The 25617-nt window shown below is 48.6% G+C and overlaps 1 protein-coding gene across 4 annotated transcripts in view; it reads left to right on the top strand.

The window, feature by feature from the left end:
- Positions 1–23525, top strand: part of CAMK1D (calcium/calmodulin dependent protein kinase ID) — a 418140-nt gene extending 394615 nt beyond the window's left edge. For 3 of the 4 annotated variants that reach the window (XM_049706161.1, XM_004275865.3, XM_049706159.1), the window contains exons 7-11: positions 8417–8529; positions 10006–10084; positions 14895–14982; positions 15905–16022; positions 17654–23525. In XM_049706161.1, coding sequence (XP_049562118.1) covers positions 8417–8529; positions 10006–10084; positions 14895–14982; positions 15905–16022; positions 17654–17772 — 517 coding nt within the window. In that variant the 3' untranslated portion in view covers positions 17773–23525. Of the gene's footprint in view, positions 1–8416; positions 8530–10005; positions 10085–14894; positions 14983–15904; positions 16027–17653 lie in introns of all 4 variants that reach the window. The other variant, XM_049706160.1, reaches the window with a different exon arrangement.
- Positions 23526–25617: the final 2092 nt, after the last annotated feature.

Genomic DNA, 25617 nt, shown 5'->3' with positions numbered 1-25617 from the left:
CACCTGCAGGAGGAGGCGTGGGGCCTCTGTGCTCATCCCCCAGACTTCCTGGAGGTGCTGTCCGTTTGGCTGATGCAAGAATCAAAAAGTTATACACTTGGAAGTAGAACCCTGGATCACAACACAGCAGCTTTGCATGATGTCTTGTCCAGCCTAACCCTTTACTGTGTACAGAATTTTTTTAAACTATTTTACTCCAAGTGGAGTATGCTGCTAACTTCTCACGCTTGGGGAAGTGTTTGTTCTTCTTCCCCTCCTGCCTGGCTCCCAATCTTCAGCTCTGGTGTGTATAAACTTTCTAAGGGATGTGTTTCCCATCTACCTTCCAGTGTCCCTTTCCTTCCTCCTCTAGGTCTTTGCCTGATCCGCTTCCTCCTTCTCAGCGTTCAACGTATGAACTAAATCTCAGGGGTGACGTGGGACATTTATCCATTGCATTTCACCAGCGATGCCTTGCTGAAGTCAGCCTGCATGTGGTTCTAATACGTGAACCTTCCCTTGTCTCTTCCAAGTTTGTAAGGGGAAAGCTCTAGCATGCACATAATCCAATCTCTAGTTGCTGAAGTAATTGCATTACATTTTTGTAAACATTAGGGTCTCATTGGTCATTCTGGTCTATAAATCCAAATAATACGCTGAAATCTATTTTGCTGGGCTTTGCAGCTAATTGCCAGAGATTTGTCAGCTTAAAATGCTTTGCTTTATTTTATTATTTTTAAAAGTCTGTCCTATTAACCAGAGTAAGACAAATACAACCCAGATTCCTTAGTATGGGGTCCCAGACATTCATCCAATACACACTTGTTGAATAACTACTGACAGCCAAGACAAAGGGTGAACTGGTGGCTGTCCAGTGGTTGTTACATAGCCAACAGACTAGCATCCAGAGGAGGGACGCCCAGATTTGATTGATTTTGTCTTTTTCAGAGACCCGTTGGGCCTGGGTGGGCCCTATGTGGCTCCTCTGGTTTGCAATATACGTGCAGGTTTGTTGTTTTGCTCAATTGCATAAAAATATTTTTTCACAAATATACCTTTGAGTAAGTGTTCTCAGGGAAGCTTGAGCTATTCCTAGAATTGAGGGCTCCTTGGCAAAATGCTTGGAAATACCGGCCCACAAAGATTAAGGTTGAAAAGCAGGTCTCCAGGACATCCTGTCCTCATATCCATCACGCAGGGCACAGAATCATGACCAGAGGGAACATCTCTCTCCTTCCCTTCTAGAGCAGTTTAGAAGTTTAGGTCGGGATGTGTGGTCATTCGTGGGTGATTCTGAGACTAGTTACAAAATTTTAAAATATGTTGCTTTGTTTTCACATTTAGAATGTAAACTGAGTCCCTCAGGACTCGTCTGTTCTCTCCCCCTCCCATTGGCCTTCCTGATGCTGAGCGGGGTCCCAGTGCACAGTATTTCAGCTGAAGGAGCCTGAAAAGTGAGATGGAGTTGGTGGGATGGAAAAGAGAAGAAGTGGTGATAAGGGCGGACAGCTGGGATATAGTGATTGTTGTGTGACAGGCGCTTTCAAATGGTATATCTTTTATCTGTATCCACCCATCAATCCATGTGTGTGTGTTATATGTAGTATAGATTAGTATATAGTGTATGTCATATATGTTATAATATCTCTGTATAAGGTGGGCCTTGTTATCCTCCTTTCACAAAGGAACCTGCGACCGGGAGACACTATATAATTTCCCCTAAGTCACTCCACCAGGACTTGCTGGAGCCAGGATTTGAATCTGTGTCTTTATTTCTCTAAATCCCAGGCTGAGGAAACCACATCACGAAACTCGTCCGAAAGCAAAGTCAGTCCTCAGAGAACAGCAACACACCTTCCCTTGAAAAATCACTTCTCTCTTCACCTGCAGAGCCCTTCTTCCAGTTAGACTAAAGGGCAAGGTCTGGGTTGCTGTTTCCTAACGATGATTCAGTCATCAGTGTGGACGGTTGCGCTCAGATGCTTTTTATGTATAATACTTGCATATGTTTGGGCACTTAAGATGCATATTTCAGGTGGTCAGAAAACTTGCTTACACGTGTTACTTGATTTTGCAGTTACTCTGGGTCAGTGAGGCAGGCCTGAACTTCTGCCCAGCCCTACCAAGTTCCACAGGGTCTGGACAGCAGATTTTCTATCCTCTGCATCCCCTTGCAGCTCTGTGGTGGAGCAAAGGGCTGAACAAAGGCTACTGGATGTGACCATAGTCGGACTTGGTTGAGTAGAGACCCAGGTTCACTTTTCTCCATCCTTCTCTCCCACCGACAGGCCACAGTGGTCCCAAGCATGCTCCTGCCATCTGTCTTTCCAGAAGCCAGGCTGGGGTGGAACATTAGGTGTTGATTTTCTAACTGTAAGGACACGACTTCCCAGAGCTGCTTCCCCAAGGGGGGGACCGTGTCCACCGAAAAGAGAAGTTTTAATTGCCAGGTGCCACAGTGACGTGTCGGGGCCACCCTCAGACCCACCCTTACCCCGTGTTCTCCACCACGGTTGACGGCAGCCCCCATGTCCATGCTGGGGACCTGGGAGGCATCCTGGCCTTCCCTCTCCAGGCTGCTGATCACCTAATCTTCCCGGCTTTCCCTCTAAACTCTTTTAGAATCTGTTCCCCCGATCCAACTACCACCACCTGCGCCGTCCTGTCCTTCCTTTGCCGGAGCACAGCTGCTAACTTGTCTTCTGCCTCAGAGCCACCTTCCTCATAGCTGCAAAGCCAGCCGCCTGCCTGTATGGCTTCCCTGTCTACACCTTTATCCATTTATCCATCAGTGGACACACAGATTGTTTTCATGTCTTGGCTATAATGAATAATGCTGCAGTGAACATGGGAGCATGCATAACTCTTCAAGGCACTGATTTCATTTCCTTTGGGAATATATCCAGAAGAGGGATTCCTGGATCACATGGTAGTTCCATTTTTAATTTTTTGAGAAACCTCCGTAACATTTTCCATACTGGCTGCACCATTTTGCATTCCCACCAACGGTGCACAGGAGTTCCATTTTCTCCACATCCCCACACTTGTTAACTTCTATTTTTCTGATAATAGCCGTCCTAACAGGTGACATCTCATCGCCTACCAGCACTTCTGATACCAGCTCCTTCCCGTCTTCTCTGTGTCTGTCTCTGGTACCAAAAGCCGTAAGGAAAGGCAGAACCTTAAATCTGTAATTCAAAGGTCCAAGAAATATGCAAGAACATAGAAGGTTGAGGTGAATTATAATAAAGTTACATAAAAGGGGAAAAGAGGTAACAACTGATCATTATTTGCAAATCTTTTCAGCAGGTGTCCATTTTTATAGGGATGCATATACATGGCTGAGGGCAAGCAAGGAGGAAGAAGGTCCCTTAATGTAGCGTAATTACCACAGTCAAGTCTCAGGACCTCTCAGCAGGAGCTCTTATGCTATCACAGCATTTCATTTTCCAAGAACAACTGTGCCCTGGTGAATCAGCCGTGGTTGGCCATGGCCAATTTTCGCATTCATTTATGTTAAAAGTGCTCTTCATGGAAAACCTTCTCCTTTATGAACCTTGTCCACAAGACGAAAGTGGCATTTCAGATAACCCATTGCATTCTCTCTACAAACACAGGCCAGGTTGCCCCCAGCACCTGGCCCTGCACACTGGGTTCTTCTGGAACATCTGTCAATGACACAGAGCATTGCTTTTTTGCCACCTCCTGAGAGGGGTGAGGTACAGGAGGGAGGAGTCGGGGTAGGTGGGAACTTCGACAGCTACCTGGGCTGGGCAGTGGTGGGCTATCCTTCATCCGTCATCCATGTCTCTGTTTCAGAGCCCATCCGGGGGCTCAGCAGCCAACGATGAAGCCTCTTTTTCAAGAGCATCTTTGTTCATCCAAACATTTACCCAGGATCTGCCATGGGTAGACCCTGGGCTGGACACTGAAAATCCAAAGACAAAAGTAAGACATAAGACACGGTCCTGCCTTAAGGAGCTTGTGGACAGGTCAGGGCAGCGTGCAGTGTAGGAAGTGTCACCACGGAGCTCTGTCCGCTGCCGTGGGGACACAGAGCAGGGCACCGACCCCACCTGGCAGCAGGGCACTGGGTCTTACTAGTAACACGGCAGCCGGTCTCCAGGGGTGTGCCAGAGTCGATGGAAGGGGCCAGGGGAGGGCAGCCCAGGTAGAGTGCATACCTTTACCTTGGTCCAGAAACAAAAAGTGCCCAGTGGGCAGCGAACCAGCCCCAAGCATCTTAGCTACTAGACCCAGAGTGTGGGAAATGAGGTTGGGGAAGTAGCGTTCAGTCGCCAGGTTCTGTTTGCAGATGAAGGGACCGGTGGGCAAATGAAATGGCCTGCAGAGAGGATGCAAAGTCAAGACTGAAACATAAGGTTCAGTTCTCAAGCCTCCTTCCCTTTAGTGAACAGGCAAAACAGTTAAGAACACAGACCCGGAATCAGACAGGTAGGGCTGGCGTCCTGACTTTGCTGCAAGTTAGTTCCTCTGCCTTTATTTTTTTAATATAAATTTATTTATTTAATTTTGGCTGTGTTGGGACTTCGTTGCTGCGCGAGGGTTTCTCTAGTTGTGACGAGCATGGACTGCTCTTAGTTGCGGTGTGCGGGCTTCTCATTGCGGTGACTTCTCTTGTTGTGGAGCATGGGCTTCAGTAGTTGTAGCACTCAGGCTCAGTAGGTGTGGCACACAGCCTTAGATGCTCCGCGGCATGTGGGATCTTCCCGGACCAGGGCTCGAACCCATGTCCCTTGCCTTGGCAGGCGGATTCTTAACCACTGCGCCACCAGGGAAGCCCCGTTTCTCTACCTTTAAAATGAGGATTGTATGAGGGACTGTATACACGGATCTGGTGTGAGGGGACCACAAGGAATAGCACCGGGACCTGGAGATTCATAGCAGCTGAGCCATAAGCACCCTTAGACCCTCGGTGATTGGGGGAGGGAGAAAGCAGTTACCACACCCAAGGGAGTCTGGTAGAGTCCCCTCCCTTGAGAGCAGCCTGGCCCTCAGCCCAGGGCTGTAACCAGCCTGAGCGCTGGATGGGAAGGCTCAGGGCAACACTCACCCTGCCCTGACTTCCTCCTTCCTCCCTCATCTCCCCTGGGGCCCCCACTGGCCAACCCCCTACCAGACGCCAGAGAGTTCAACCCTCAGTCAACCCTCCGTACAGGTCAGCCTCCCGGGGACAGAGCAGAGCGGAGGGTGGCTCTGAAGGACACAGGGAAGGTGTTGGGGAAGCACACCTCCGGGGGGAGTGAGGGGTTTTTTGTTTTCATTTTTTTGATATTTTTTTAATTTTATTTTTTTTAATCCTTTTTTTTGGCTGCACCACGCACCACGCACCACGCGGCATGCGGGATCTAGTTCCCCGACCACGGATTGAACCCCTGCCCCCTGCAATGGAAATGCAGAGTCCCAACCGTTGGACCGCCAAGGAAGTGCCTGGGAGAGTGAGGTTTAAGTGAGATAATACAGCAAAGCGCCTTGGTGGAGTTTTTGACCCCAAATAAGTGCTCAGTCGAAGCTACACTAGAATCTAGTAGTATGTTTGTGTAAGTGTGCCAAGGTAGATGAGATGGCAGACTAAGCAGCAAAGGGAAGAAGGGAGGTGGGAGCATTCTCCCCAGATGGCCATCCTGAGGCTGGGATGGACGTGACGGATGAGCCCATGAAGGCGAGTTGCCCGTGTTGGGCGTGACCATCTGTTGTTGGGTTGTCAAGTTTAGATGTTATTCTGAACCATGGGCTTTTAGGCCTAGAACAATTGGGAGTGGCTTTATCGTCTTTGAGCACCCACAGTGAGATCATCTGTAGATTATTTAAATGGTTTGATAACGTGAAATATGAACACAGAGATGAAATCTGCAAATGGGTGATCCAGGACCACGGAAGTCAGCATTCTGTATGTGGAGATAGAAACAACTCAAAGTCATCTCTCCTAGGCGAACCCACCACACAAACCTGCTCACGAAATAGCCTGACCAGGGAACTCTGCGAATCTTCTAGATCTGAGGAAGGTTTTACAACTTCTCCTTGCCCTTCTGTTCTGTTTCAGCCCTTATTTAAAAATGTTCTTTCTTCATTTTAACTCAGTCCCCAAACTCCATCCGTTTCCTTTCCTTCCATCCTCAGTACAGACACATAAACACAGTGTTCTTTACTCCCCCTCCCCCCCCAAAAGAGGAGCTAAAACCAGAAGAAATCAGGATTACTTTAAGAAAATTGGCACAAGAAGATTAAATCTTTCTTGGAATTTTCTTGAAGATTTTTTTTCCTTGAAAAGAAAGCCAAACTGTAAAGTAAAACACAGTTAATAAATAAAAACCTCACACATCTAAAATTTCGTTATTTTCCAAGATGAACTAACATTTTGCCCTGTCTGCTTTTCCTAATATGCACATTTCATGTAGCCCAAATCCTCATTATGGGAAACATTTCCATATCCATCTCTCAGCTGCAGGCTTTCCTGGGTAGTGAAATATGTGCTTCGTGGTTTCAGAAGCACTGGCTCTTACTTCACCAAAAGGAGCAAATCTTTAAAAATGAAATTTTCCAGGCACTTAGCCCCTAAATCCACCTTGTAGAGATAGATGATTCTGAATCTTATCAGCCCACAGAATGTCTCACAGCCTTTAAAAGTGTCATCGGCTGTTCCCCTGTGCAGCACGACCAGTGATGCTGTGTAGGGCAGCAGGAGCGGCTGCAAATTTGTACTAAAAGCTGTGTTTTGAACCTTCATTAAATTTCTTACTTGCTGGCAGCCTAAATCCCTCGAAGGCCTGGAGTCTGTTGATTCCCGTTCACTTGTTCTCATTAAACTGGTCTCTAGGCTGTAGCTGTGCTTTGAACAAAGTTGGGCTGCGTGGGAAGATTCAGGGCTCGTCTGGGGGCGGGACTCTCTCACTGTGGCTGCTGCCGCCCTGTGGGTTGTCTCGGGCCCGGAACCAAGTTCTGCGCCGTCCAGCTTTGTGCTTGGCCTTCCCGAATCCAGCCTTACCTTCTACTCTGTCCGTCACTTATGGCCGCAGCCTCAATCTCACCCCTCCCTGATGTCCAGTCCCAACCAGAGGCTGCCCCTGCCTGCGCGCCATGGGCCTCAAGCGTGGACCGGCCAAACAGATTGGGGGAGGAAGCATAGACCCACAGCATCTTAAAGCCAGAAAGAATATTAAGAATTTTCTAGTCTGGCCTCTTCGTGTTTAGATGAGGACATTTTTGTCCAGAAAATGCATCATTGGCCTTTAATGGTAAAGGTCACCTCAGAGCCCGGAGCAGACCTGGGAGTGAGAACCCACAGTTTCATGGCACGAATTGTATTTGGGGTATTTAACAAAAATTCCTACTTCTATTATGACTGTCAGTACCTCTAGAACTAGAAGTTTCTTGCACCAACATCCTAGTATCCTCTTTTTTTTTTCTTTCTTAAATGCTTTTTGGCCGTGCCATGCGTCTTGTAGGATCTAAGTTCCCCACCCGGGAATCAAACCCAGGCCCTCGGCAATGAAAGCACCGAATCCTAACCACTGGACCACCAGGGAATTCCCATATGATCTTTTAAAAATCAACTTTGAGGGCTTCCCTGGTGGCGCAGTGGTTGGGAGTCCACCTGCCGATGCAGGGGGCGCGGTTCGTGACCCGGTCCGGGAGGATCCCACGTGCTGCGGAGCGGCTGGGCCCGTGGGCCATGGCCGCTGGGCCTGCGCGTCCGGAGGCTGTGCTCCGCAACGGGAGAGGCCACAACAGTGAGAGGCCTGCGTACCGCAAAAAAAAAAAAAAAAAAAAAAACAACTTTGAAACAGTTCAGTGGAAAAAGGGTCATGGTATTAAGATTTATGTCAACTTCTGCTTACTGCATATTAATGGGCAGAGCTGTAACCCTCCAGATACCTGAACCGGGCCCGGGAGGTGATACTCTGCAGTCTGGGGCCACTTGCGGCAATTTGGTGACTCAAGTGTATAAAATTTCCCTTTCTTCCTCTGATGATTTATTAAATAAAATGAACCTGGAAAGGTCTTGAAATGTATACCAAACATATATTTTGTTTGTTTCACTAACCCATCATCTGTTAGGGACCATATCCCAGGCAGTAAGATCAATAACGTTTATACACAGAGGGCGGCCTGGTAGGTGTTCAGGGCGTGCAGGACTCTGGTGAATACCGTGCAAAGCGTTAAGATGTGTTGACCCTCAGTCGCCACCAGGGTTAACCCTTTTAGCTACCTGTGAAGTCACGATTTTACTTCTGTGCCCCGTGTGCCCAGAGAACGTGTGGGTCCTTTGCTGAGATTGTGTCTGTAGCGCACACGGTGCAGGCTTCCTCCACTCCAGGGAAGACAGCTCTTCCTCCCAGGCAGGATGTCAAGCCACCACGTGGTGTTGGGTCCTCAGCCGGTTCAGATCCTCACAAGAGACCCTCTTGTCTTCCAGGCTCTGTGGCTACCCTCCTTTCTATGATGAAAATGACTCCAAGCTCTTTGAGCAGATTCTCAAGGCAGAATATGAGTTCGACTCCCCCTACTGGGACGACATCTCCGACTCCGGTAGGTCTCTCGGCTCCTTGTGGGTGGCTCCTGGGACCCTGACACCCAGCCCACCCGAGTCTCCAGCGGTCCCCGAGGGCTCAGAACAGTCCTGAGGCTCCTGAGGATGCTACACACTTAGACTTGACTTGAGAAGCGAGGAGAGGCTTGGGACACGTGTGGGACACGTGCCCCGAGCCAGGCTGAGAGATGGGGACTCACTTCTCCACCACTCCTGGCCGTACCCTGATCTGGGTGCTCTGGAGTGAGACAGTATTAGCTCGAGTTTATTGGGCTTCCTTACTGTGTGCTGTGCACTCTAAACTCCGCACGTGTGCCTAGTCCACCCAGTCCTCAGGACAGCCTATCAGGTGGGGATTACTATTAGCCCCATTTGACAGATGAGGAAACTGAGGCCCCAGAAGGTGAAATAACGGCTGGTTAGTGGCAGAGCTGGGGTTTGAACCCACGCCCTCACTCCAGAGCCCGAGTCTCAGCTACTTCCCAGGGAAGTTCACCATTTCCTCCTCAGGGATAAAAATCAAACCCCAGGCCCACGTAAGCAGATGGAATGTCTCCAGCCTCAGTTTCCTCCCTGACGAGAGGAAGATGGTAATAATACCACTCCCACCCTTGTAGGTGGTGTCAGGATCACATGAAATAATGAATGAGCTATTAAAATATCCCATTTTATTATTTGTGTGATTTCCTCCTAACTGGAAATGCCCTGCTTTCTTCCTCCATCTTCCAAACCCTAGGACCGGGCTGTAGTTCTCCAAGGCTTGCAGGAAAGAGCCACATGGGGGGTAGTTTGCTCCTGAGTCAGGAAGGGCCCCTGCTGTCCCCCGGAAGTCCAGCCCTGTGGGCAGGGAGCTGCCGGACGCCACAGGGCGACAGATTTCCCGCCTGGCACGTGTCATCTTCTGGTTCTGGGTCCCAACCTCTCCCGTTCTCAGTGTCCTGCTCTGGGTCATACCTGGTCCTGGGCCTCCAAGCAGTTTTGCTTCCCCACCGGGGCACATCTCCTGCACCATAATTTCCTGCTCGCTGGTTGTAGTCATCCGCGGGGGCTGCAGAGGGGGCTTCTGGGGGGCTGTGCATCCACCGTGGGTACTCGGGCGACTTTGTTGACTCGGTGAGCTCCTAACGTGAGGACGTCAGCAAAACAGCTCCCTAAGGCAGCAGTGAGCTGAGCGAGAGGCACCTGGCGACAAAGATATTTCACCTTTTCCCCCGAAACAAAGGCGCCACTAGCTGCCGGCGGGAAGGGACTTCGAGCTGGGAAGGCAGGGTCACCACTCAGAAACCCAAACCTTGTCTTCCCTTTTCCCCAGATGCTGGTACCACCTGCCTTTTTGTCCCAGGTCCCGAGTGTCCGTGGAAGGCTGGTCTCATGTTTCCATGGTAACCTTGATACCCACAGAGGCACCCTGGTATCGTATTGTCATATCTCAAGCCACATACTGACTCCCCCTCTTGTGCCTTCCTTTTGAACAGCAAAAGACTTCATTCGGAACCTGATGGAGAAAGATCCAAATAAAAGATACACATGCGAGCAGGCAGCTCGGCACCCGTGGTAAGAAGAATCACCCACTAGAGATGCCGGTCAGCTGGGGCTTCGTTGTGAAAGCCACGGGTGAAGCTTGCATCCCGTCTGGCCCATGGGTTTCATCCTTTCCCCAAACCAACACTCGAGGACACAGTCTTCTGAAGGCACTAATTGCAGATGCACAAAAGATAGCTGTAGCTTTTTTGCTTCATGTGAAGTATTTTAGGATCATTTTTAGTGAGGGTGATTCCCAAAGGAGGCATTAAGAGTGGCGTTTTATTCCTTGAACTTATTACTCAGTCCGTAAATGAATTGAGGTCACATGTTCTTTTCCTTTTAAGATGCTTTTCAAGTGAGTGTTTCTTCACCTCCAGAGGGATGAGTTGATAGTTTACGACATCCTGGACTACATTTCCTGCGGTGCCCCGAGGCCACCTTGTTTTTGTGCCACTTACTAGGGTTGAACCCAGTGACTTTGGGTTTATACTTCTCTGAGCCTGAATTTTCTCATCTTTAAAGTGAGCATAACAGTACCTAGTTTACAGGATTGAAGTAAGCAGTGACTGAGATCGTGCACACACAGAAAGGGTTTAGTGCATCTGGCACGTAGCAATTGCATCATTCAGCTCTTATTAAAGCACCATGAGCCTCCTTTTTGAAACAAAGGCCAAGAGTAGTAAAATAGCCGATACAATGCGCAGACCCTTGACTTCAGGAGACATCCGCCCCGACCAGTCCTCTAGAACACTGTTCCCTGTTGATTCCACCGTCTCCTGCAGCATTTTCTCCGGATGCTCATATGCTGATTAACCTTCCAAAGGGGACCTGCCCCAGGTCCTTTCCTGACCAGCTTCACAGTATTGTAATGTATAGTAACAGCCGTCATTTATCATCTATGATGTCCCAGGCCCTGTGCTAATCATATTAAAATATCACCGCATTTTTTCTTTTATGATAATCCTGTAAGGTAGATTTTTGTCTCCATTTCTGAGATAAGGAAATCTATGTAGAAAGATAAAGAAACTTAGCCAACAGGACACAACTAGCTAACAGCAAAGCCAGAAATGTTTCCAGGCAGAACTGTCAGATTCCAAAATGATGCTCTTCACCCCAAACTGACAGGAGAAGGAAAGGGGAAGGAAGGAATTTTCTGAAAAGGAGGCAGTTTTGATTGTGTGTCAGCCTGATATTTTTTTAATAAGTCACTTTGGATGATAGGTCAAAGTATGTGACAGTGAAGATATGAAAGTTTTTCTTATTTTATAAACAGTTGGCTTTTACAGCTGTATGAGACTTTTTCCCCAGTTTTACAGAGAGAGTTGGCATGCAGCACTGTATAAGTTTAAGGTGTTAGAGCATAATAACTTGGCATCCATATATGTTGCAAAATGACTACCACAATAAGTTTACTTAATATCCATTGCCTAATATGTTAATTACAAAAAATTATTTTCCTTGTGGCGAGAACTTTCAGGATTTACTCGTAACAACTTTCAAGTATGCCATAAAGCAGTGTTAACCATTGTCACCCGGTTGTACATTACAACCCCAGTACTTATTTATCTTTCATGTAGGAGGCTTTTGAGGTTATCTTAGAGAGGAGGAAAATGACCTCAAAAGAAGGGAAGTGATTTGCTTCCTAGAACTTGTTCACTGATCCAGCCTCACTCTGTGGAAGGCAGGAAGGCCAGTTAAAACCTCATCTCTCCTTCACCAGACATTTTTGAAAAAAAGCAAAGAAGAGAAAGGTCAGTTTCACTGTCAGGGGCCTGGCAGAGGGGCAAGGTGGGCTCAGAGTCAAGCAGGACTTCACGGAGATGCCAGCCTCGCGCTGTGAGAAGGCTGTCCCTGGGCCGTCCAGGGTAGGGTGGGGATTCCAGGCTGGGCTAGCCAGGGGGGCTTCAACTCTGCACCTCCTCAGCGTTCATGGAGACCCCTCCCCTCCCCGGATTCCAGCCAGCCAAGCTGCGGTGACCACAGGAACTGGGATGGATCCCAGGAGTTTGGGATACACACCAGGCATCACCAAGCGTGTTTTGAGCAAGTGACTAGAAAAGTGTACAACCAGAGCCGTGCAGGTAGAACAGACCGTGTACAAAACACAAAAACACCCAAAGGCGAGGAGAAGAGTTTAATGATGTGTGCGTGGAGAAGAAGAGCCAGACAGGCCTGATGGAGCGGAATTGATATAAACGCCACGTCCTTTGTTAGTGTAGAGGCAGCAACAGGGAAGCGAGAGAGCGTCGGGAGACCCAGATGAAACGGGGGTGTGTGTGTGTGCGGATTCATAAGGGAAGTCTCCTGTCTCAGGGGCGTTGTGCAGTTCCTAGGACAGTCAGGGTGACCTCCAAGGTCCCTTCCAGTGCTGAGACTCCACGCCTCCGGTCTTGTGGGTGAATGATGCTGACCCTGGGGGCGCTGAGCGTCCCACGTGATCCCTGGCCGACGCGAGCAGCAGCGTGGTTGCGGTGCCTATTTTTTTTTTGTTTAAGTTGTTTTCTCTCTTTTCTTTCTTTTTTTTTAACACCTTTACTGGAGCATAATTTACATGGTTGCGTTAGTTGCTGCTGTAGAACGAAGTGAATCAGCTCTGCATATACGTGTATCCCCACGCAGTTGCCTGTGTGAGGAAGGTCGTGAGCTATCGTGAGCCGAGGTGGCGTTACCTCCAAGAAGAGTGTTTAACAGCGGCCTCCGGGCCACCGTGTGCCCCGCTTGGTCCTTACCCAGCGGCAGCGCGCCCTGGCACTGTGGGAAGTGAGCACGGAACGTTCCTAGAATAACTGAAAATTTGCATTTTCCTCCCCTCTCAGCCTTTTGCTCACCCACAGGGAAGGGGGTCTCCCTGACACCCCGCCAGCCGGCCTGTTGGGTTTGGAGCGGGCTCTGCCCCCTCGTCAGTGCTCAGCCCGAGAATTCCATCCTTCCCACCACTTCTGCCCCCTGGTTTCCAAGAAAGAGCTGACCACCCCGAGGTGGAGCTGGCGTCCTTTTCTGAGGATGCAGCTGTTACAAACAGGAGGAAACACTCATGTGAGGCCTCCAGGAGGAGAGGCTGAATAACGACATCTGCTCCCCAGCTTCCTCGTGCCTGGGCTTTCAGGTGGATTTGCTCATTCACGTGTTTCTCTTCACTGATGTGCATCTGGGGAAAGCAGGCAATTGACAGTTGTTGGAGATGGAAACCTGCCTGGCCTTGGTTCGTTTCTGAGTATCCTCTGAGCTGTGTATTTTCAGCCCTGCTGGGAAAACTAGAGGAGTCTATTTAGGGGGGGTCTTGCTCTGAGCTGGGAATAGCAGACTCTATGGTATTCTAAACTTAGGCCCAGCCTGGCACAGACTTACCTTCCAGAGTCCACCAGCCATGTTTTCGGTTCCTAAAAGGAAAGGCTGGTGGTGGGAACATATTTTTTATCCAGGGCTGGTTTCCTATCTGAATAAGCCCCAAGCTTGTTCCTCTCATGTCCTAAATCGGTTGAACACGGCAGTCTGTGCCCAGTCTGGTCTGTGTCCAGGGCCCTCGGAGTCTGGGACCTGACGGGCTCTGCCAGCCAGAAAGTATGGTCAGTGTCCCCGGCATCTGTCTGCCCCTTAACAGTTCCGAGATCCAAGAAATTACTTCTGAGGCATCAGGCATCAGCTCAGAATTGAATAGTTTGGTGCTAAAGGAAAGGGAAGATGGATGGCTTCAAGCCCAGAAAAGAATGAGCAAAATGCAACTTCCTGTGAGACTGGGGGAGGCCAAGCGGTCAAATGTAGAGCGAGGGTGGCATTGAGGTTGAGAAGGGATGTGAGGGAGAAGAATGGGCTGGGGGAAAAAAAAAAAAAAAGGGCTGGAGGGACCCCCAGCTCATCAACGAGACTGGCGACTGTAAGCCCAGAGAGAAGAGGGAGGTGTAAGAACGAATGGGGGGCGGGGCGGGGTGGGGGAGAGAAGAGGTGTGATAAAGCAGAGGGAGGAAGTAATAGGATGAGGGGGGACTCTGAGGACAGGAGGTCGAAGCTAAACCTCCCTTCCTCCCTGCTAATAGAAGGCTAAGGTCAAGCAAGAACTAGAGAAAAGATTGCCCAGTGTTGTAAAGGACCCAGTGGAAGGCAGCGGCGACATGGTTCTTGCGGTTCTGAGAACTTTTCTAGGAAATGCAGGAGTAGGTGTGCCGAGCTGTAGCCTCGGAAGTAGGGCCGAGCTGAGGCTGGGAACCCTGTCACTGAGCACAGAGAAGGTGAGGGGCCCCGGGGGGAGAGAGGGGAGTAGAACGTGGCAGAGCTCAGGTCAGCCGGGATGGAGCCAGAAGGGAGCAGTGGGCCCCGGGTGTGAGCAGGTCCATGGACCAGAGATCCTGGGGATGCCAGAGAGGGGCTGGGGGGGAGACCCTGGGTAGGGGTCTGGTGCTCAGACCAGGTTGGGGGACACGCTTGAGACCTCAGAGGTGAGACACGGCGGGTAGGAAGCTGGGGGAGGGGAGAAAGAGGAGAGCTGAATTCAGGTTGTGTTGTCCTTGTGGACTCTGATGTTGCAGGAATGGGGGTGAAAAGGGGAAGAAGGGGGAGCCGGGCAGAGTGGCCCACCATGAAGGTGCTGACCCATCCTGGAGGGGGTGCAGGGTACGGAGGTGGGACCGGGCTTGGAGTGCAGTGGTGGTGGGTCATGGACGTTCAGACAAGAGCTGTGCGTTGAAATAAGCAGCCTGGAGGGGCAGTGACACGCCATCCTCTCAGCAGACCTGTGGGAGGGGACAGGACATGGCTTCCCCAGGAAAGCAGCTTGGGACCCAGTGTCAGACACCCCCCTCCCCCCAAGAAACCCTCTTGAGAAGCATCTTTGCCTCCATTTCAGGATCGCTGGTGACACAGCCCTCAGCAAAAACATCCACGAGTCGGTCAGCGCCCAGATCCGGAAGAACTTCGCCAAAAGCAAGTGGAGAGTAAGTCCTGTGTTTCCTACATTCCCAGTGAACTTAACCACTCAAACGAAACTGGCCCTGCAGTTCAAGCATTTTTTATTTCTAAGTGTTACTATCCCCCAAGTTTGATGAGAATCCCCATAGCCTCACCCAAATGTGTGCTAATTTTAACCAATGAGGATTAAGACTTGACGAGAGCATCGTGGTGTGAGAGGGATAAAGTGTATGATTTAATAATATCTCCCCTCTGTGATCCAAAAATATAGCAATATTGCCAGCTTTTCCTCATTTGCTGTTTCTTAAGAACACAATCCCTGTTGTCTTCCTTCACTTTGCTGGAACCTTGAAGCATTGACTATTATTAAAGTGACATAAAAAGGGGGAAAAAAACCCAGGAAATTTCAGTTGAACTCATCAATACATTCTGGTAAAAATGTGATGGATTTAATCCATTACCCTGTGTTCTCACAGCATGGGTAATTGAGAGCTGGCTGTTCTTGCATGAGAACCAACAACTAGAGACTACACAGACAGTAATTCCACTGACCTACTTTATTTAGGACAAAACACCAATAATCAGAAAATTAAAACGCTTAAAATATATTTTAAGGTACTCTATTATTATAATACACCTTTTGTTCTAGAAGTCATTCTCTTAAATTATGGAGGGAATTGGCTTACGTTTACTCTGTATTCCACGGTATTATGTCAGAAGAAAAATACTCTTTTCATCTCCAAAATATATTTTCTTGGGGGGAGAGGGTCAAAGGATGAATGTACTTTTGGAAGAAGAGGCAACATCAGTTTCCTTTCTAGTGGATCATGAGACCGTTGTCAGAAGTTTGACCTGCTTAGGGTAACAGGATAAATGATAGGAGACAGTCTCGGCCTTTTCTAATTAGCTGGAATATTTTGTCTGCCTTTCCCCTTTCTTAAATTTCAGCAAGCGTTTAATGCCACGGCCGTCGTGAGACATATGAGAAAACTACATCTTGGCAGCAGCCTGGACAGTTCAAATACAAGTGTTTCGAGCAGCCTCAGTCTGGCCAGCCAAAAAGATTGTGCGTATGTAGCAAAAACAGAACTTTCCAACTGGCGTTGGAGACAAATCTAGTAGGGAGAGAGGGGGACTCTCGTTTGCTGAGTAGCTACTGTTTGTCCGGGTCTGTGAATACTTGATCTTATTTAATACTCCCAACAATCCTATTCACTACTTTTTAAATATTTTTTTAAATTTAGTTATTTCATATTTCTACAACCGTAGCTACTGTTGTTTCCATTTATAAGACATCTGAGGCTCGAGTCCCACACGGCCACGTGTGTGTGGACAAAAGCCCGACACTTCCTCATCCATCTCCTTATGTTCTGATTTGCTTCTCATTGGGCATCACCCTTAGGGACTGAGGAAGGGATGGCAGAGACTCATATGACAGTCTGATCTCATTGACTTTTAAAATGTATTTTTTTTTTTTTCTGATAATCATTTGAGCTAATTTATACGAAGTGCGTTGGCTTTGGGATCAAAGTAATAGTACTAATGTTTCGTTGTCCTTCATCTGTGCGTGGGATAGTACGTCACGGGGGACACACTCACACCCTCCTTATTTTTCTCTCCCACTCTCCACTCTATATTTCTCTTAATCTCATACTAGGCCTTTCCATGGGCTCCTCTGCACTGCAGAGAAGTTGCCTTGATCGTCCCGGTAGGCCTTCATTTCCATAATCATTGAGACCCTTCAGTTTGGTCTCACTCTGAGCATCACACTCCTTCCTGTTTGCCTCAAAAAAGTTTCCCCTCCTCTTTAAATAGCCCTCCCACCTCATTCCGGAATGTCCAGCCCTTAAGTTTTCCCGGGAAATCTCCATGAGCATCCCCTGACACAACTGCACGCTGCTTTAGGCCCACATTTACATCTCAGGGCAAATCATTTCCACCCTCTGGTCAAAGGAAACCCCACAATCTATCGTTTACTTGAAGATTCAGACAGTGGCTCTGACAGCAAAGCCATCTTAGTGATTTACTTTATGGCTATCCCGATGTTCGAGCCCACGGAGTTCACAGTGACAGGGGTGATGGGTGTACTGCCGCAGCTAGGAAGATAATCCCACGTGAGAATGTTCTGATGCCAACACATTTGCTTGGGGAGCATTGGAGGTGCAGCCCGTGAAGAATTTTTCTAGGCCAGGGGGCTGCCGAGTTCACAGAGGACTCAATCAGCAGCCCCGTTTCAATGTGCCCTATGTCACAAATGCTTCTTAGCCAAGGGTCCAGACCACACACCAAGCTGGGGTCAGAAGGGGGTATCACATCCTTTATTCGCTCTTAAAATCCCTGCTTCTCACTGCCATTGTAAGAAATAAACAGTTCTTGTGAGGACGGTATATATTCAATACCTAGCCCAATGCCTAGTATGTAATAAGTGCTCAGTAAATGGAACCCATCATACTATGGTGGCTAAACCACGTTGTATCCAAATACAAAGCAGTTATCATTATTATAATGAAACAAGGAGGGAAGACCTGGGTCTAAGAAGAATTTGAATACATTGCAAATGTTTTCCCGTGGATAGGGAAAAATTTGGAGTCAAGTGCATCAAAGTTTGTCCCCCGCAACAAACCCTTGCAGCGGGAAGAGGGAGTGAGTAGATCCTTCTGAAGCTTTGAACTTCTCGTGTCTGCTATCCCCCTGCAGGTCTGGCACCCTCCACGCTCTGTAGTTTCATGTCCTCTTCATCAGGGGTCTCAGGAATGGGAGCGGATCGGAGACCGAGGCCCACCACTGTGACGACAGTGCACTCTGGAAGCAAGTGACCGGCCCTACAGGTGGGGCCCAGGGGGTGAGGCCAGGGAAGGGGGCCCCCAGGGGCCACCAGCGCCACCAGCCACTCCAGAGCCATCCCACCTTGCACGGTGCACCTCCCTGCACAGGACTGGAAGACAGAAGTTTTTTACGGCCATATTTTATACTGCAATTCTGAAGTGTTCATTTCTCACAAAGTGTACTGGCTCAAGGGAGCGGATTTGATAGGATCTGGTGCTGTACATACGAGTCTGCAAAGCCCTAACAGAATGGACTTTCTCAGTTCCTCTCCCTCAGCCCTGTCGTTTCCGATCTTCTCAGTAGAGGTAACCGTCTATGTTGTATTTTTTCATTCATAACAAAAAAAGGTTTCAACTGGATTATTTAAGTATCGGTAAATATTGTGCATTAGGGGTTTTTTTTTCCTTTTAAGAAATATGTCCTTTTGAGCTATACTTCTTACTTCTGTGCCCTGTACCTTTTGCTTGTCAGTAGTAGACTTTTATGTTAACCTTTAAGAGATTTTTTTTTTTTTCCGAAGGGGATTTAAAAGTACTTTTTAAAATTCTAATAAGAGGATCGATCAAGAATCTGTTTCCGAGGTGAAGAGTGCACTTTACTTCAGTTCCTTCTCCTTCTCTCCCCTTCTTCCTCGGAGGGGCAGTTTTCTGAGAAGACAACTCAGCCCTTCTGCAGCCTGTCTTCTCCCCGGGGGTGCGGGCACCGTGGGAGGGAACCTGCAGAAAACCTTGCCCGGCAGCTCTTGCAGCAAAGCCCTCTCCAGCTGGAGACCCTGGGGCCTCTTGCCATCAGTGGTCAGAAATGAAGAAGCCTGCTCTCCCAAGACGAAAGGGTAGACTTGCTGTGAAGGAGAGGGCCCCCGCTCCCCCAGCAAAGATCTAGGAGCCTCCCTGGCCGAAGGAGCACAATGCCATTTTGTTTGGAGTGAATTTCCCACACAGCTCTCGTTTCTCACAAGGGGAGTGACAGCGTGGAAGCCCTGCTCTCAGCTATGCAGTTTTAAAATTAATCTCTCTGTTTTTTAAAAATGCATTTCTAATCTTACAACTGAAAATGGCCTCCAGCTTACACCAGTTGTTTCTGCAAATGTTTACGCTGTTCTTAGAGGCTGATCCAGAAGGGAGGAGAGGGAAATGGCCTTGGAAAAGACTCCATTTATCTGGGTTGGTTAAGGAGAGCAGGACAGTGGCCACTGCAGTGATGGCCAGAGACCCGGCAAGCAGGACAGTGGCCACTGCAGTGACGGCCAGAGACCACCCCAGCCAGGCCCAGCCAGCGCTGAACGCCATCCTTCTGACCAAGGGAATCCCCAAACCAAAGACCTGTGATGGTGGGGTCACCAAAGGTCCCAGTTTGCCCAGGACTGAAGGATTTCCTGGGATGTCGGACTTTCAAACCAGCAACGTCCGGGAACCACTGGGCCACATTGTCCACCCACGTGGTGGATTGGTGTGCAGGATAGAGTGAGCACAGCATGAAACCCAGGGAAAAGCGCTTCTCCAGGAGGCTTCAAGGATGCTGTCTGGAAGAGGCGAGCAGGTGGCTCCAAATGCCCACTTTGCAGAAGACCCCCCCCTCGGCCCTTGTGCCCATGTGATACCTTGAGTCTGCGTCGCACAGTCAGCCTCGAGCCCGCAGTGGGTCCCCGTTCATCTGCCTGATGGTCCAGTGACTTTCCTGGTTGTTGTCCTCATGCCCTTCTCCCACAGTTGACCAGACACAGTGGATCCTGTAGGCCATGCCATCTTCGTCACTTCTGCACCTTGGCCTAGGTCCAGGCCGAATGTTCAGTAATGCCCCCCATCACACACACAGTGTTATGAGGCTCAGCACTCCATTCTGCCTCCTTTAGGAGGGCAGTGCAGGTGTGCAGGAGAGCAGCCAGAAAGACAGGCATCTGGTCTACCCCGTGTCCACCGTGTCCTAGGCACTCAGCCCCTTGACAGGATTCCCGCTTGGTGTCTGCCACACCAGCGTCCAGAGTGAAAATCAAGCTATTACTCTTCAAAATTTGTAAAAAGCCTGGAAATGTCTATAAAACGACAGTAGACCCGGTTAAGAAGCAAGTGGTACCTGAGTTGGAGGACAGTAGCAAGAATATTATAAACAATAACAGAAAACTGAGGCATCTCTCCCAGGGGTTTATTAGAATGTTGCTTACCAACAAGTGTAATGGAAGATTCAAGTTTAGACAGTATAAGAATACAAGGAACTAGGGACTTCCCTGGCCGTCCAGTGGTAAAGACTCTGTGCTTCCAATGCATGGGCATGGGTTCGATCCCTGGTCGGGGAACTAAGATCCCACCTGCCTCATGGCGTGGCCAAAAAAAACAAAAACAAAAAACAAAAAAAAGAAAACAAGGAACTAGATGTTTTGGAGGAGGGGTGATAATTTGCCTGACTTTGATACTTCGAACGTGTGCCTGAATAGTTATCAGCTCCTTGTACTGTGTGCTATATGCGGTCATTTGCACTTGGAAAGCAACATCTGAAGCCAAATTTATTGATGATAAATTATTTTCTGGAGCTGATGTGTGGGGTGCATGTTCTATGCAATTAGTTTGAAAGTATGTCTTACCTGGAAAGTGCAGAAGAGCTGAGAGATGGGCCGGACCCCCTTTTTGCAGTTGGGGGTCTGCTCTTGGCATGGTTGGCCTGTAACACGTCAGGAGATGGTGACTGTTTCAGCCCAAAAGTAGACCCTGTTGAACTTGACATCAAGTGAGTCTCTACTGTCTGGATGTGTGTATTCCCATTGTTTTAGGAGGAGGAGAAAATACTGATAACTCCCATGTAGAACTTACGCTCTGTTGAGAGAGCCTTAGTGGTAAAAGAATGGAGGTTCTCTTTCAACCGTATTTAGTATTATTTACACTTTATGACAACATGGGGAGAGAGCTCAGAATGTGCCTTTTGGTAACGCCTGCCAAGTGGAGTGGCAAAGTCCTAGGACCCTCACTGATGTCAAATTCCACCGAGGAAGCTGAGCATTTCATATGGGCCCCCAGCTTACACACCCCCTGGAGGCCACTGTGTGCAGCTGAGGCTAATAGTGGACCATGGACTTCAGCACAGTCTGCCTTCCAACCTCCCCGCCCCCCAGCTTGGTCTCTTCACATCCTCAGAGCAAGTGGATTGTTTCTGTCATTTGAAAGAGTGTCCTCAAATGGTCTTGCACTCAGCTGCCTGTCTGTCCCCGTTCACTTCCCTGGTCTTCAACTCATCCGTGAGGCCATCAGGGAGGCTAGCATTTGTCTGAAACAAAGAGCGTGCACCCGCATGTGGCCCCAACAGACCTTTGAGAAGGTCCCAGCTCTCCAGCCAGCTCTTAGCATAGCGTCCAGGGAACTGGGCGGTCAGGCTTGGGGTTAACCAGGCAAGGCTCTGGCGCTTAGGGAGCATGAGCCGGTGAAGAAAGGCATTTGGCATTTGGCGCCCCAGACTCAGTTTACCTGCCTGTCACTAACCTCATCCTGTTCATTGGTCTCCCTTGGCGTCCAGCAGATCCTGGGTGAATTGTGATCGGGAGAGGAGGACCTCCCCCCTTTAGAACGAAGGCCAAAAACACCAGGGACAAAGGGAGGGAACCCAAGTGACCCCTCCTGAAAAGGGGGATTGACCCTCTCTCTGGAGGAATGACAGCTTAATCTGATGAACGCCCTGGGGTTTGACATTTTGTGAGCAATTTTAAACAGAAAGAAAAGAGCGTATCCCAGGGGAGATAACTCTGCATTTTAAGGCTTTGGCCACCGTGGCCCCCTGGCCCACCCAGAGCCTGGGCTTGTGTTGATTCTTCACCCTGGAGAAGCCACCCTGGAACCATCACTCCAGGGCTGAGGGCAGGAGAAGGAGGGCATGGCCTCTGTGCTTTGCCTGCAGCACTCATGACTTCTCGACTGCATATGATTTCCACAAGCTCACTGCTGGGTTTCCTCTGGATGTGAGAAGGAACAGCAGAGTGCAGCAAAGGGCAGCTCCTCCCATTTCCATAAACAGAAATAAGATGTACTCTTTCCCAGGGTTGCACAGTCACTTCTGGCAAAAGGAATGAAAGTCCTCCGATTCAACCGATGCACGAAACCTTTGCATGTTCTTCTGAAACAATACTGCTTCCCGTTCTGTCCACTCACACTCTGCAGAGTTGGCCTTTTCCGTAAACACATTCCAGACCAAACACTGTTCAGTTTGTTTAAAGAAAAATGTATATACCTGTATGTAACCCACAACTTTTTGCGGGGGGCAGGGGGCTGGCCGTAGGTTGGGGCTTCGGGTGTACCTGACATTGGCCAAAGAGTGTTCCAGTCCTTTGGTTTTCAGAATTGAAAATGTCGTGATAGGAAAGGTAAATTGGGCACATTTCTAAAAGGGGGACTTAATTCACAGAGATGCCAAGAAAACTAGTCTGCAGATGAGATAGCTTGGAAACCTCTACACTGGACAGCAGGCAGGGAGGAGAAAGAGGAAGACAGAGGCCCAAGCCCCCTTCAGCCCCACCCTTCGTCGTGGTCCCAGTGCATCGTGATCTGCAGCCTGAGCATGGGCACAGGAGCCCAGCCCCACTGTGAAGTGGGCCCTGCGTGCTGGCCACGGCCTGGCCCGCCTCCTGCTCTGCGCCGAATCAGACAGCAAGGAACATCAGCCCTTCCCGCCTTCCCTGCCACCTGCAGCAGGAGCAGCTGGGCTTGTGACTCCGGGGGTCTCTGCTTCTGGAAATCCAAAGGCTGTGCATTTGGCGGCCAGCCCCACAGCATGTGGCTGCCAGGTCTGGTTTCGTGGACAAAGTGTGGAATGGCTTCTCGGTGTCTGAATCTCTCTACACCAAAGGGACTAACTATTGCATTTCCCCCTTTGTACCAATGCCGCTTCTGCATTCGCCACATCCATTTTGAATCTTTTGGTCTCCAGAAAACTTCTCATACGATGATTATGTCTTCTGATGATTTACCAACTTAGTTTACTTTGAGGTGATTTTATTTTCTTATGGACAGGAAAAAAGAAAATGAAAGGAGTGTTTGAGGCTTTAGTCATAGGGATAAGGTATGACCAGGGACTCAAAAGCCCCAAACACTAGATAAATTACTTCTCAAAGGAAAACCTTCATCTGGACAGACTGAGGTTCCTGGGCCCTCACGGTAGCCTTGCACTTGAGGGAAGAGGAGCGCTGGGGCAGGACTGGCAGCGGTTTGGACATTTTACAAAAACAAAAACATTTTGACAGCGACAAAAATGCGGCAACCTTGCAGCATCTTTGTTTTGCAAGACAGGCGGCATGTTTCAGAGGACATTTCTCTTAGCCCCACGATCAGGTTGGAAGACATGAAAGGTACATTCTGTCCAGCATAGAATTTGGAACAATTTCTAAATTGGCTCTGGTCACCACACATAATGTCATAGTCCTTCTTGCAGCTCTCCCAACAGTGAGCACGTTTTCCAAAAGCTTATGACGTCGAACCCAGGAATGTCCCTGTGTCTAGTATTACCAGGCTTGCAATTGGTTTGATTTTTCCATAAAACCATGCTTGTCCAAAAGAAGGGAAACTGTGCATTTATTCCATGCATGTAATAAACTCTGCAAGAAATTTACCCCACGTAGGTTTGCGGCACTGCAAAATTGTTAACGGGCCTGTGTAGCAAATGATTCTCTGCCTTGACAATCATGTACACATATCAAGATTTCTATCATAATGACAATGAGATTGATGACTTCTTGTTTTCCTCCAATAAAGACAATTAATCATCTTCAGATGTATGTGGTTTGTTTCCTCCATGAGAAGCAAGACTGGGGTGTTTCAACAGCTCGCTCTTTCCTCCTCTCTCTGAAGTTTGGGTTTGAAGGAAGGAGTTTGAATTGAGCCCCTGGAAACTCATAAAGTCCCCTAAATACTTTATCACCAGCCCGATGGGCAGGGATGCCAGGGATGGGGGCAGGGCGTGCACATTGTGGCATTGAGGTTTGTGGTGGGCGCTCAGGCTCCCCGCCCTTTTCCTTGCCACTGCAGAAGGTGGCTAGAGGCAGACCCAGAAACCCAGATCATGTTGACTAGATATTCTTGAGTTGTTTGGAAGAAAAGCCAACACTGATTTCCAGGAAAAAGTCTCTGAGTAGCACTTGGAATTCTCGATGCCCAAAGGAAGATTCTTCGCTGATCACGTTACCAAAAGTGGGGTCCAGCTGCTCATCGCTCAAAAGCCAATAAAGAGGCAAGGTTGGTGGCAAGGACAGTTTGCTTCATTTTGGGTGCTGGCACCCGGGTTGCGGGGGGAGGGGACGCCTGTCCAAAGCCCGACTCCCACACCTCCCCGCCCCAGACAATCGGGGGGCAAGAGCTTTTACAGGCAGAGGGAGGGGGCTACGTGTAGAAACAGCACAGTCAGCTCTGACTGTCATCTTGACATTGGTCATCGGTGGTCTGACCAGCATCATCTTGATTTTTTTAGGTACAGTTAGTCTTCAGTTCCAAGGTCAGTTTGTTCCCATTTCTTGAGGCCAGTTCTTGTGGCAGCTTAGGTCATGGCTACAGTCTGGTCATCGTGTAGTTAACTTCTTCCACCTGGTGGGGTTTTCAGTATCTACAAGACAGCTCACGGGATATGGCTCAGAATATAGCCCTTGAGGAGGAACCAAAGGTCCTTGACTTTGCTTAATGATTAAACTATTATTATTTGGTCTCCTTTGATTGTTTTCCTTTGTTTCTGCATTTTCTCACTTCTCTGATTAAACTTATTTTTTGGCTAAAGTTTTTCTACAAACAAAATGCAGGCAGAGGACGTGGGGGACAAGGACCATAGGGTCCTGTCTGTTTCAATCAGAAGAGTGAATAGTGTCTTTTTGTTTTTGGTTGGGGGTGCTTACAGCTCATACCTCATCAAATATATTGTGGGGTTTGGATCTGATCACCAGACAATTCCTCCAATCCAAATAGTAAGTTGTTGAGTAGAGGGGAAAAAATGAATTGGACGTGGGTTGTAGAAATGTAGAATTAACGCTATCCCACACAGCCAATATCAAGTGAAAACAGCATGGGCCTTAGTGGAAATAAGTGAGCCCCAAAGAAATACCTGATACCTGATGACTAGTCCTTTCTTAGCTGACAAGGCTTCTCTCAACCCAGACCCTAGTTAGGAAGTATATCATAACAAAGGGATCATTCAGTGGGTGCATAGGTGACACTTAATGCAGACTTTACGGAACAAAAGAACTTTAGTAAGCTAACCACTTCTGAAAACTATTTGTGAGGAGTCATTAAAGAGAGGTCTCCCCCACTGTGGCCGAAAATGTAGCCAAAGCAGATGCACAGAAGTGTAAAACTGCTCCTAATAGAAAGCTGGGATTTATCAGGGCCTTAGAGTTGAAATGTTAAGGTCAAACCTAAACTTTTGACTGAGCTCCAGTCACAGTGACCAGGCCAGCACCTCTATCCTTTAGACATTCACCAAACCTCCCTGGGGCTCAAACAAAGTTCAACAGGCATTGAAATTCACCCCACATTTCTTATATTTTTCAGATAAATTTTGGTCTGACACATTCTCTTGGGATTATCTATCATTGGCCGTAACACATTCAGGGAGCCAAGAATTAAACAAAAGCCTTCCTGCATAGATAACTGTCCACCCAGAAAAGAACCATAGCCTTATTATTGTCAGCAACGATTAACTACTGCTACCAATCATGTCATGGATTAGCCGTTTGCTGTGTTCTAGGTACTGTGCTAAGTGAATTCCATTCAATGTTTCATTTAACCATTAGCTCAACAAGGAAGGTGCCCTTATTGCCTAAATGGGTTCAGGAAGATTCAATGATTTACCCACTGGCAGCAGAGTTTCAAACTCAGCTG

The sequence above is a fragment of the Orcinus orca genome, chromosome 2 (assembly GCF_937001465.1).
Source record: "Orcinus orca chromosome 2, mOrcOrc1.1, whole genome shotgun sequence".
NCBI classification, from domain to species: Eukaryota; Metazoa; Chordata; class Mammalia; order Artiodactyla; family Delphinidae; genus Orcinus; species Orcinus orca.
This window is presented reverse-complemented; position numbering and strand designations above follow the sequence as displayed.